This window comes from Salmo salar, chromosome ssa27 (assembly GCF_905237065.1).
Source record: "Salmo salar chromosome ssa27, Ssal_v3.1, whole genome shotgun sequence".
NCBI classification, from domain to species: Eukaryota; Metazoa; Chordata; class Actinopteri; order Salmoniformes; family Salmonidae; genus Salmo; species Salmo salar.
Genome location: NC_059468.1, coordinates 41,869,518 through 41,883,386, shown reverse-complemented (window position 1 = coordinate 41,883,386; position 13,869 = coordinate 41,869,518). Strand labels below are relative to the sequence as shown.

The following is a 13,869-nucleotide window of genomic DNA, read 5'->3' as shown; positions in this document are numbered from 1 at the left end:
GGTTTTAAATAAACTTAAGTATCAAAAGTAAAAAAATTCTTATATTATTCAAATCAAAATATATTTGTCACCTACTAAAACAGGTGTAGACCTTACCGTGAAATGCTTACTTTACAAACCCTTAACCAACCATGCAATTTTAAGAAAAATAGAGTTAAGAATATATTTACTAACTAAAGTAACATAAAGAAATAACAATAACGAGGCTACAGTATATACAGGGGGGTACAGGTACCGAGTCAATGTGCCGGAGTACACGTTAATCGAGGTAATATGAACATGTACTGTAGGTAGAGGTAAAGGGCCAAAGCAGACTGTACCATTTTCTTGTTATTAAAATGTATTGATAGCCAGGGGCCACACTCCAACGCTATTTACAAAATATGTATTTGTGTTTAGTGAGTCTGCCAGAGGCAGTAGGGATGACCAGGTATGTTCTCTGTTTAGTGAGTCCTCCAGATCAGAGGCAGTAGGGATGACCAGGAATGTTCTCTGTTTAGTGAGTCCTCCAGATCAGAGGCAGTAGGGATGACCAGGTATGTTCTCTGTTTAGTGAGTCCTCCAGATCAGAGGCAGTAGGGATGACCAGGGATGTTCTCTGTTTAGTGAGTCCTCCAGATCAGAGGCAGTAGGGATGACCAGGGATGTTCTCTGTTTAGTGAGTCCTCCAGATCAGAGGCAGTAGGGATGACCAGGGATGTTCTCTGTTTAGTGAGTCCTCCAGATCAGAGGCAGTAGGGATGACCAGGTATGTTCTCTGTTTAGTGAGTCCTCCAGATCAGAGGCAGTAAGGATGACCAGGAATGTTCTCTGTTTAGTGAGTCCTCCAGATCAGAGGCAGTAGGGATGACCAGGTATGTTCTCTGTTTAGTGAGTCCTCCAGATCAGAGGCAGTAGGGATGACCAGGGATGTTCTCTGTTTAGTGAGTCCTCCAGATCAGAGGCAGTAGGGATGACCAGGGATGTTCTCTGTTTAGTGAGTCCTCCAGATCAGAGGCAGTAGGGATGACCAGGGATGTTCTCTGTTTAGTGAGTCCTCCAGATCAGAGGCAGTAGGGATGACCAGGGATGTTCTCTGTTTAGTGAGTCCTCCAGATCAGAGGCAGTAGGGATGACCAGGGATGTTCTCTGTTTAGTGAGTCCTCCAGATCAGAGGCAGTAGGGATGACCAGGGATGTTCTCTGTTTAGTGAGTCCTCCAGATCAGAGGAAGTAGGGACGACCAGGGATGTTCTCTGTTTAGCGAGTCCTCCAGATCAGAGGCGGTAGGGACGACCAGGGATGTTCTCTGTTTAGCGAGTCCTCCAGATCAGAGGCGGTAGGGACGACCAGGGATGTTCTCTGTTTAGCGAGTCCTCCAGATCAGAGGCGGTAGGGACGACCAGGGATGTTCTCTGTTTAGCGAGTCCTCCAGATCAGAGGCGGTAGGGACGGCCAGGGATGTTCTCTGTTTAGCGAGTCCTCCAGATCAGAGGCGGTAGGGACGACCAGGGATGTTCTCTGTTTAGCGAGTCCTCCAGATCAGAGGCGGTAGGGACGACCAGGGATGTTCTCTGTTTAGCGAGTCCTCCAGATCAGAGGCGGTAGGGACGACCAGGGATGTTCTCTGTTTAGTGAGTCCTCCAGATCAGAGGCAGTAGGGACGGCCAGGGATGTTCTCTGTTTAGCGAGTCCTCCAGATCAGAGGCAGTAGGGATGACCAGGGATGTTCTCTTGATAAGTGCGTGAATTAGACCCTTGTCCAGTCCTGCTAACCATTCAAAATGTAACTAGTACCCCCCCCAAAAAATAACGACTTAAGTAAAAAATACTTTAAAGTATTACTTAAGTACTTTACACCATTGCAAAATACCATTCCATGAATGAGTCAACGTATGGAATACACCCAGTCTGGGGTGATGAATACATGTCCTCATCCTCAGTGAGTTCTACTTGTTTGTGTCAGACCTACTGTAGGCCTATGAATAGATAGGAATTGAATAGATGAATAAATTAATAGAATCACTATTGTGAATCCAGGATCAAGATTTTCAATATTACCGGCTATGATGGCCAGGCTATGATGGCCAGACTATGATGGCCAGGGGCTATGATGGCCAGGCTATGATGGCCAGGCTATGATAGCCAAGCTATGATGGCCAGGCTATGATGGCCAGGCTCTGATGGCCAGGGTCTATGATGGCCAGGCTATGATGACCAGGCTATGATGGCCAGGGGCTATGATGGCCAGGCAATGATGGTCAGGGGCTATGATGGCCAGACTATGATGGCCAAATTATGATGGCCAGGGGGAATGATGGCCAGGCTGTGATGGCCAGGCTATGATGGCCAGGGCTATGATGGCCAGGCTATGATGGCCAGACTATGATGGCCAAGCTATGATGGCCAGGCTATGATGGCCAGGCTATGATGGCCAGGGGCTATGATGGCCAAGCTATGATGGCCAGGGGCTATGATGGCCAGGCTATGATGGCCAGGGGCTATGATGACCAGGCTATGATGGCCAAGGGCTGTGATGGCCAGGGGCTATGATGGCCAGGGTCTATGATGGCCAGGCTATGATGGCCAGATTATGATGGCCAGGGGCTATGATGGCCAGGGGCTATAATGGCCAGGCTATGATAGCCTATCTATGATGGCCAGGCTATGATGGCCAGGCTATGATGGCCAGGGACTATGATGGCCAGGCTATGATGACAAGGGGCTATGATGGCCAGGGGCTATGATGGCCAGGCTATGATGGCCAGGGGATATGATGGCCAGACTTTGATGGCCAGGGGCTATGATGGCCAGGATATGATGGCCAGGCTATGATGGCCAAGCTATGATGGCCAGACTATGATGGCCAGGCTATGATGGACAGGGGATATGATGGCCAGGGGCTATGATGGCCAGGGACTATGATGGCCAAGCTGTGATGGCCAAGCTATGATGGCCAGGCTGTGATGGCCAGGCTGGGATGGCCAAACTATGATGGCCAGGCTATGATGGCCAAACTATGATGACCAGGCTATGATGGCCAAGCTATGATGGCCAGGCTTTGATGGCCAGGCTATGAATGCCAAGCTATGATGACCAGGCAATGATGGCCAGGCTATGATGGCCAGGCTATGATGGCCAAGCTGTGATGGCCAGGCTATGATGGCCAGGCATTGATGATCAGGCTATGATGGCCAAGCTATTACTTGCTATTACTTGTATTAAAAAACGGTACTTAGCTTTGAATGAATGAATGAAGTGAATTAAATTAAATTAAAACAATGAAGCGGGTAAATAAAGAGGACATAATGATCTAATTAAAAACAGATTTATTCAAATATAAACAATAAATATAAACAATGACAATCGCGATACAAAACTAAATTAAATACATATTATTTAAATACTCTTCACATATTCGGTGATTTCCTTTCTTATTAAGAGAATAACAGAATAACTCATTCAGCTGTACCTCAGCCATTCATCAATGAATGAGCAAATTACTTTTCATTCACGGGGAATCACAGGGAATCAAATTTAAATCGTTATTGGGGAATCAAATTTAAATCATTCACAGGGAATCACATGGAATCAAATTTAAATCATTCACAGGGAATCACATGGAATCAAATTTAAATCATTCACAGGGAATCACATGGAATCAAATTTAAATCATTCACAGGGAATCACATGGAATCAAATTTAAATCATTCACAGGGAATCACATGAAATCAAATTTTAATCGTTCACGGGGAATCACAGGGAATCACAGGGAATCAAATTTAAATCGTTCACGGGGAATCACAGGGAATCACATGGAATCAAATTTAAATAATTCACAGGGAATCACATGGAATCAAATTTAAATCATTCACAGGGGAATCACAGGGAATCAAATTTAAATCATTCATAGGGAATCACAGGGAATCAAATTTAAATCGTTCACGGGGAATCACAGGGAATCAAATTTAAATCATTCACAGGGAATCAAATTTAAATAATTCACAGGGAATCAAATTTAAATCATTCACAGGATATCAGACAGTGACTCTTTCCATACCTCTTCATACCACTCACCCTCCCTTCCATTCCATTCCTCCCTCTCTCCATCCCCCTCTATATTCCCTCCCTCCCGCCACCCCTCCCTCTCTCTTTCCCTCCATCTCTCTCCCTCCCTCCACCCCTCCCTCTATCTTCCCCTCCCTCTCTCTTTCCCTCCATCTTCCTCCCTCCTCCCTTCTCTTTTTTTCCTTTTTTTCTCATCTCTCTCCCTCTCATCTTATCTTCCCCTCCCTCTCTCTTTCCCTTCATCTCTCTCCCTCCCTCCTCCCCTCCCTCTCTCTTTCCCTCCATCTCTCTCCCTCCCTCTTCCCCTCCATCTCTCCCTCCCTCTCTCTTTCCCTCCATCTCTCTCCCTCCCTCTTCCCCTCCCTCTCTCTTTCCCTCCATCTCTCCCTCCTCCTCCCCCCCTCTCTCTTCCCTCCACTCTCTCCCTCCCTCCTCCCTCTCTCTTTCCCTCATTCTCTCCCTCCTTCCTTTCTTTTCCTCATTTCTCCTCCTCCCCTCCCTCTATCTTTCCCTACATCTCTCTCCCTCTCTCTTTCCCTCCATCTCTCTCCCTCCCTCCTCCCTCTCCCTTTCCCTCCATCTCCCTCCCTCCCTCCCTCTCTCTTTACCTACCTCTCTCTCTCTCCCTTTACCCCTCCCTCTCTCTTTCCCTCCCTGCCCCCCCCCCTCTTTACCCTTCCTCCCCTCTAGCTCCCCTTCTTCCCTCCTCTTGCTCCTCCCTCTGGCTCTCCCTTCCTCACCCCTCTTGTGACTCCAAGCCACAGCTGGACAGCTACATAGGGGACAGGCGTGTGCGTGTGTGTGTGTGTGTGTGTGTGTGTGTGTGTGTGTGTGTGTGTGTGTGTGAGAGAGAGAGTTTGCGTGCCTATGTGTGTGTTTGACCATTAGTCCCCAGGGAGGGAGGGTAGTCCAGAGAGCCCAGTACATTCCACTGGCCTTAGCGGAGCTCTGAGGTCACAGTAATCAGTTAGGGAACATGCTTAACAACGCATAGGCTACGCCCCAAATGGTAGCCTATAGGGCCCATAAAGCCCCGGTCAAAAGTAGTGCACTATGTAGGGAATATGGTTCCATTTGGGACGTAGTAATATATATTTACCCCTACTCTTTCTCACAAGACCCCACTGCACTGTTGGTGCCTGTAGGCTGTTTTCCCTGTGGAGGTCAAGCCAAGTTTTTCCATTGTCACATCACATTCAGCCAGCGCATAGGCTTATCCCATTCCCATTGGAATAGAAGGTTTCCTAAAAAAATCAAAATGGCTGAATTATACAGCATCCTGTTCCTGTTCCGATTGTCCTCCTTTTCCCTTCTTAGTGTTCCATTCTCAATGTTCTTTGTTTAAACCTTGTTCCTGAGGACTTTCGTAAATTCCCATTCTAATCAGCAACATCTAATACATCTCTACTACATTGTCCTTCAAGGCATGTGTTATACACAGTACAATCATTTGTTCTTACTCTTGTCCATGTTCTTGGAAACGTACTTCAAAGTTTAACCCACCCATAAAGCACCTGTCTTCGTCTTTAATGGCACATGGCTCATTCCTCGTCACAGAACCAAACGTCTCTGTTTTCCTCGTCACAGAACCAAACGTCTCTGTTTTCCTCGTCACAGAACCAAACGTCTCTGTTTTCCTCGTCACAGAACCAAACGTCTCTGTTTTCCTCGTCACAGAACCAAACGTCTCTGTTTTCCTCGTCACAGAACCAAACGTCTCTGTTTTCCTCGTCACAGAACCAAACGTCTCTGTTTTCCTCGTCACAGAACCAAACGTCTCTGTTTTCCTCGTCACAGAACCAAACGTCTCTGTTTTCCTCGTCACAGAACCAAACGTCTCTGTTTTCCTCGTCACAGAACCAAACGTCTCTGTTTTCCTCGTCACAGAACCAAACGTCTCTGTTTTCCTCGTCACAGAACCAAACGTCTCTGTTTTCCTCATACGTAATGCGTTGTGTGTTTGTTGCTGTGTCCCTTCTGGGCACCTTTACTGTGTTTGTTGCTGTGTGTGTGTGTTGTGTGTCGTGTTGCTCTCCCTGAAGAGTGTGTTGTCCTCATAGCCCCCATATAGTTCAGATAACTGGGGAGCAAGTCACCATCATGGTCCATCCCTGCTCCCGACACCAGGTCCAGGTAACTCTCACTGGGCTTGGCGTAGCTGGCCTCCCTCATGGGTAAATGCAGATGTCCCTTCTCCTGGTAAGGCGAAGCTTGCTGCATCTCCATCTCCAGCCCTGAAGCCCCAGGCTGGAATCGGACCCCAGCTATGCCAGGAAAGGTGTACTGCTCCTGGGCATAGCGCTTCTCCAGGTGATGGGTGACGGCAAGCTGGAGGAGGTGGAGGAGCTCTGCTAGGTTGAGAAGTAGAGAGACTCCAGCGATGGCCTGGGTGTAGATGGTGAAGATGGTCTTTTCCGTGGGTCTGGAGACGAAGCAGTCCACCGTGTGAGGACAGGGGTCCCGGACGCACTCGAACCGGGCCGGGATCACGAAGCCGTAGAGGCACCACAGCCCCACGATGAAGCCCACCTCCAGGAGGACCTTGAGGAGGATGCTGGCGGCGTAGGCGCAGAGGAGACGGCCCTTTAGCTTAGGAACCTCCGGGAGAGCTGTCACCTCCTTCCTCCCTCTTTTCTCCTCCTCTAGTTCTTCTATCTCATCCCCCTTTCTCACCTCCCTCTTCTTCTCTCCGTTCTTCTTTACTCCTCCCCTCTCTCGTCTCTCACCACCACCGCCACCCTCCTCCTCCGACCTCTTATTCTCCTCACCTTCCTCCTCTTTCTTCTCCTTCGCAGCCCTGAAGGCCACATACCCAAAATAGAAAATGGTCGGCGTGGAAACAAAAATCACCTGGAGGACAAAATAGCGGTAATGTGATATGGGGAACGCTTTGTCGTAACACACCGCGGTACATCCAGGTTGATTGGTATTACAGACGAAGTCGACCTGTTCGTCGTCCCAGGCTGACTCTGCGGCAGTGCCCAGGACTAACATGCGGAACAGGAAGAGGACAGTTAGCCAGACGCGGCCCACCCCGGTGCTATACTCCTGCCCCTCCTCCAACAGGTGCTCCAGGAAGGACCAGTCAGCTCTGGACATCCTCTGTCACCTGGGGGTAAGCACGTAAACACATATACAGGTATTAGATGTAAGTGTCCATACACAGACGTTTGCTTTCTAGCTCTCTCTCACACACACACTCTCTCTCTCTCTCACACACACAGACAGACAGACAGACAGACAGACAGACAGACAGACAGACAGACAGACAGACAGACAGACAGACAGACAGACAGACAGACAGACATGCTGGGAAAATGTGTGTTAATAAAACAATATTATGTTTCTACATTATTATAACCTCTTTCTATTTTAAAACACTTTAACATTTTTTCAAACTCTGTGTCTAAACTGACATCCGATGTGATTTGTAAGAACATGTTATTTTGTCAGAACATGTTATTTTTGTCGGAACATGTTATTTTGTCAGAACATGCTATTTTTGTCAGAACATGTTATTTTGTTAGAACATGTTATCTTGTCAGAACATGTTATTTTTGTCAGAACATTATTTTGTAAGAACATGTTATTTTGTCAGAACATGCTATTTTGTCAGAACATGTTATTTTGTCAGAACATGTTATTTTGTCAGAACATGTTATTTTGTAAGAACATGTTATTTTGTTAGAACATGTTATCTTGTCAGAACATGTTATTTTTGTCAGAACATTATTTTGTCAGAACATGTTATTTTGTAAGAACATGTTATTTTGTTAGAACATGTTATCTTGTCAGAACATGTTATTTTTGTCAGAACATTATTTTGTAAGAACATGTTATTTTGTCAGAACATGCTATTTTGTCAGAACATGTTATTTTGTCAGAACATGTTATTTTGTCAGAACATGTTATTTTGTAAGAACATGTTATTTTGTTAGAACATGCTATTTTGTCAGAACATGTTATTTTTGTCAGAACATTATTTTGTAAGAACATGTTATTTTTGTCAGAACATGTTATTTTTGTCAGAACATGTTATTTTGTTAGAACATGTTATTTTTGTAAGAACATGTTATTTTTGTCAGAACATGTTATTTTGTTAGAACATGTTATTTTTGTAAGAACATGTTATTTTTGTCAGAACATGTTATTTTTGTCAGAACATGTTATTTTGTTAGAACATGTTATTTTTGTAAGAAATGTTATTTTTGTCAGAACATGTTATTTTTGTCAGAACATGTTATTTTTGTCAGAACATGTTATTTTTGTCAGAACATGTTATTTTTGTCAGAACATGTCCTGCGTGATCTAACTTGCAACGTTTTTACTAGAGATCTTGTGAACACAACATAACACCCCCCCGTTAACCTTCTCTGTCCATGACTTGACACCCCCCCAACCCATTGTGGGTGCGTAGGGCATTTTCCACCTTCATGTTTTGGTCTTAAGGTCTGATATCATACAATGAAACTCCATGCATAATATTCAAACATATTTCTGTCTGTATCACATTACCCAACACAGCTGTGGTTCAACATGTGACTTTTATTACTGTTAGATCATATTGATTTGATCACAGCAGCGTTGCAGTTCTTGACAACAACAAAAAACGATGCGCCATGGAACCTACTATCATACCCCCGTTCAAAGACACTTAAATATTTTGTCTTGCCTATTCGCCCTCTGAATGGCACACATACACAATCCAAGTCTCAAATTGTCTCAAGGCTAAAAAAAATCATTCTTTAACCTGTCTCCTCCCCTTCATCTACACTGATTGAAGTGGATTTAACAGGTGACATCAATAAGGGATCATAGCTTTCACCTGGATTCACCTGGTCAGTCTATGTCAGTCTATGTCACTGCGTTCATCCACCTCTGGCCTGCTCGCCTCCCTACCTCTGAGGAAGCACAGTTCCCGCTCAGCCCAGTCAAAACTGTTCGCTGCTCTGGCACCCCAATGGTGGAACAAGCTCCCTCACGACGCCAGGACAGCGGAGTCAATCACCACCTTCCGGAGACACCTGAAACCCCACCTCTTTAAGGAATACCTGGGATAGGATATAGTAATCCTTCTAACCCCCCCCCCAAAAAAAAAGATATAGATGTACTATTGTAAAGTGGTTGTTCCACTGGATATTATAAGGTGAATGCACCAATTTGTAAGTCGCTCTGGATAAGAGCGTCTGCTAAATGACGTAAATGTAAATGTAAAATGTCATGGAAAGAACAGGTGTTCTTAATGTTTTGTACACTCAGTGTACATTTATATTCCGGACACTGACATTGCTCGTTCTAATATTCCTATATTTTTTTCACTCTTGTCTTTTTAGACTTGTGCATTTGGTCTTTAGATGATGAAGCTGACACATTAAAGTGTGTCATTCCTAACTGCAGCAGGCTACAGGGAGAAAGGAACAGCTGGATAGGAGGGGGAAACGGGTCCATTCTAGCAGCAGGCTACAGGGAGAAAGGAACAGCTGGATAGGGGAAACGGGTCCATTCTAGCAGCAGGCTACAGGGAGAAAGGAACAGCTGGATAGGGGAAACGGGTCCATTCTAGCAGCAGGCTACAGGGAGAAAGGAACAGCTGGATAGGAGGGGGAAACGGGTCCATTCTAGCAGCAGGCTACAGGGAGAAAGGAACAGCTGGATAGGGGAAACGGGTTCACTCTAGCAGCAGGCTACAGGGAGAAAGGAACAGCTGGATAGGGGAAACGGGTTCATTCTAGCAGCAGGCTACAGGGAGAAAGGAACAGCTGGATAGGGGAAACGGGTTCATTCTAGCAGCAGGCTACAGGGAGAAAGGAACAGCTGGATAGGAGGGGGAAACGGGTCCATTCTAGCAGCAGGCTAGAGGGAGAAAGGAACAGCTGGATAGGAGGGGGAAACGGGTTCATTCTAGCAGCAGGCTACAGGGAGAAAGGAACAGCTGGATAGGGGAAACGGGTCCATTCTAGCAGCAGGCTACAGGGAGAAAGGAACAGCTGGATAGGGGAAACGGGTCCATTCTAGCAGCAGGCTACAGGGAGAAAGGAACAGCTGGATAGGGGGAAACGGGTTCATTCTAGCAGCAGGCTACAGGGAGAAAGGAACAGCTGGATAGGGGAAACGGGTCCATTCTAGCAGCAGGCTACAGGGAGAAAGGAACAGCTGGATAGGGGAAACGGGTCCATTCTAGCAGCAGGCTACAGGGAGAAAGGAACAGCTGGATAGGGGAAACGGGTTCATTCTAGCAGCAGGCTACAGGGAGAAAGGAACAGCTGGATAGGAGGGGGAAACGGGTCCATTCTAGCAGCAGGCTACAGGGAGAAAGGAACAGCTGGATAGGGGAAACGGGTTCATTCTAGCAGCAGGCTACAGGGAGAAAGGAACAGCTGGATAGGGGAAACGGGTTCATTCCAGCAGCAGGCTACAAGGAGAAAGGAACAGCTGGATAGGGGAAACGGGTCCATTCCAGCAGCAGGCTACAGGGAGAAAGGAACAGCTGGATAGGAGGGGGAAACGGGTCCATTCTAGCAGCAGGCTACAGGGAGAAAGGAACAGCTGGATAGGGGAAACGGGTCCATTCTAGCAGCAGGCTACAGGGAGAAAGGAACAGCTGGATAGGGGAAACGGGTCCATTCTAGCAGCAGGCTACAGGGAGAAAGGAACAGCTGGATAGGAGGGGGAAACGGGTCCATTCTAGCAGCAGGCTACAGGGAGAAAGGAACAGCTGGATAGGGGAAACGGGTTCATTCTAGCAGCAGGCTACAGGGAGAAAGGAACAGCTGGATAGGAGGGGGAAACGGGTCCATTCTAGCAGCAGGCTACAGGGAGAAAGGAACAGCTGGATAGGAGGGGGAAACGGGTCCATTCTAGCAGCAGGCTACAGGGAGAAAGGAACAGCTGGATAGGAGGGGGAAACGGGTTCATTCTAGCAGCAGGCTACAGGGAGAAAGGAACAGCTGGATAGGGGAAACGGGTTCATTCTAGCAGCAGGCTACAGGGAGAAAGGAACAGCTGGATAGGAGGGGGAAACGGGTCCATTCTAGCAGCAGGCTACAGGGAGAAAGGAACAGCTGGATAGGGGAAACGGGTCCATTCTAGCAGCAGGCTACAGGGAGAAAGGAACAGCTGGTTAGGAGGCGGAAATGGGTCCATTCTAGCAGCAGGCTACAGGGAGAAAGGAACAGCTGGATAGGGGAAACGGGTCCATTCTAGCAGCAGGCTACAGGGAGAAAGGAACAGCTGGATAGGGGAAACAGGTAGAGTCGCACAAAATGGAAAATAAGGTTGTGGATAAAGTTCAGAATGACACAATTTAATGTGTAAAACATCTAAAGACCTGCATCACTATACTGACAACATTTCTGTTTGGGTGGTTTTTTGTTGTTGCCTTTGTTCATATTTTTTCAGAGCCCCAGCACTGCACAACGAGGATGAGGAAGTGAATCGCTGGTCCAATCAAATCAAATATTATTGGTCGCATACATATATTTAGCAGATGTTATTGCAGGTGCAGCGAAATGCTGGTATTGCGAGACAAGCGTAAACACTTGTTTTTGGAAAGTTTCTCAAAAACGTATCTGGACCCCTGTATAACATTCCATGTACATCAAAATAAAAATAGAGATTTGGTTGTAAAAGATCTAACTTCTCCTTCAATTATAATTCGTTGAAACTATTTTTTTTTTTTAACAGTGCAAGCACACAGTCCTGTAGGCTACGGTAAGTGTATCACAGCATCTGCCCAGAGGTCTGGACCTCTATGGTACAGAAGGTAGTGTACATGTCTTGTAAGCAGTGTCCTGATACCACAGGGTTATTGCTTTTGTTCTAGCTGTTTCCATCAATCACTACAGCAGTCATACCCCACTGGGCAAAAAACATGGTTGAATCGACGTTGTTTCCACGTCATTTTAACCCCCCCCCCGCCAAAAAAAATATATAATAATAATAATCTATGTGATGACTTTGAATCAACATGGAAAACTAATTGGATTTGCAAAAAATTCAACAACATAACGGCATTTCGTCTTTTTTTCCACCCTACTTTAACCTAAATCCAATGACATGGGGAATAGTTTGTTGATTTCACATTGAATTCACGTTTGTTGTCAACTGGTGCGGTAGGTAGTCTAGTGGTTAGAGAGTTGGACTAGTTACCAAAAGGTTGATGGATCAAATCCCTGAGCTGACAAGGTAAAAATCTGTCATTCTGACCCTGAACAAGGCAGTTAACCCACTGTTCCTAGGCCGTCATTGAAAATAAGAATTTGTTCTTAACTGACTTTCCTAGTTAAATAAAGGTAAAATAAACTCAGTCAACACGGGTATCAAGAATCCATAAAAAAGACCCGTTTGGAATTAAAGCGCTGCATCCTTACCTGTCAGTTGTGAAGTTTGGTTATTTTCTTCGTTGACTTGACGTTTCTTGGACCAGCACTCCAGTCGGAATGACTGGGGAGAATTTCACAATGCGTTTTATTGGCCTGCCCACAGGAACCCGGTCCAGGAAAGGGATGACTTCTAACATGTGGATCTGTTCGCTGCGCTGCGCCCCGAGATGGACTGTCGACCATGAAGGGTTTATTTGTTGAACTACTCATCTTGAATAAGTGTTAATTAAGGCCTTCAAGTTGATATCTTCAGCACTTATTTTTGTCAAAGTTGAGCAACAGGTATAGAAAGTGGTGTAATCTATGCTACTCAATTGACCAAGTTGTTCCGAAACCATAAAGGCATGAAAAAAAAAAAAAGCTTTTCAAAACGGTCTGTTCAACAATAGATTTGATAGATTTGATTGGTCACGTTAGGATTTTCATCCGAGTTTTGTTGATTTATTCAAATCCTAAGAAGTTAGAGTTAACAACTCGTTTCGTGTAAATGTCCAATAAATCCACACAATGGCGCCAGTCACCGCTTTTCTAGGGAGATGACGCACCAGCGGAATGAGCTGTTTGTTCCATTAGTTTTATTCAGTTATTCAGGTTAAACCGTCGATGCGGACAAGGAAAAACACTCAATTAGTGCAGAAAATAGATCGATATCTTCAGACAGAAGATTATTTTCAGACAGTTTGTTATTTTCTTTGGATAAGATATCAGACGATCAATAAAACAATCCCCATAAAAATCAGCCAGTTTAAACTACAGATATGTTTGTTTTTTTTGCATTGGATGCTTCTTCTCAATCCACCACATCCGCCTATGTAACACTTCCGCATCCGCGGAGAAAGTTGACAGAGCTAGAGCGGTGTTTGTCAGACCATGAGACATCCCGAAAATCGGTATTCTCACAAAATCGTCTGTAGCGTCCGAACAATTTTGGCTACCCACTAATATGACCCATCTGTGTAAAACTCGTACATGTCGGTTGTTTTGCTCTAGGATGCCCAAAGGCCTCACAAGACTCGTCTCATGGTCCAGATACCAGGACAAAAACATATGGAAGTACTGCATATATGGAGAATGTTTATTGACAAAAAGAAAATACACTCGTTAACCAGGTTATTACGGTTAACAGAAACACAAATACACTACATTACCAAAAGTACACTGCATTACCAAAAGTACACTGCATTACCAAAAGTACACTGCATTACCAAAAGTACACTGCATTACCAAAAGTACACTACATTACCAAAAGTACACTGCATTACCAAAAGTATATGGACACCTGCTGGTCCAACATCTCATTCTAAAATAATGGGCATCAATATGGAGTTGGTCCCACCTTTTGCTGCTATAACAGCCTCCACTAGATATTGGAACATTGGTGCGGGGGACTTGCTTCCATTCAGCCACAAGAGCATTAGTGAGGATCGGGCACTGATGTTGTC

The 13,869-nt window shown here is 45.5% G+C and overlaps 1 protein-coding gene across 1 annotated transcript; it reads right to left on the bottom strand.

Moving 5' to 3' along the window:
• Positions 1-4,730: 4,730 nt before the first annotated feature.
• On the bottom strand, positions 4,731-13,155 carry LOC106589111 (gap junction alpha-4 protein). Its single transcript, XM_014178807.2, has 2 exons — positions 12,416-13,155; positions 4,731-7,155 (listed from the first exon to the last, which is right to left on the bottom strand). Exon 2 carries the CDS (start codon positions 7,143-7,145, stop codon positions 5,985-5,987), a length of 1,161 nt encoding a protein of 386 aa, XP_014034282.1. The 5' UTR covers positions 7,146-7,155; positions 12,416-13,155; the 3' UTR covers positions 4,731-5,984.
• Between the last annotated feature and the right edge of the window lie 714 nt (positions 13,156-13,869).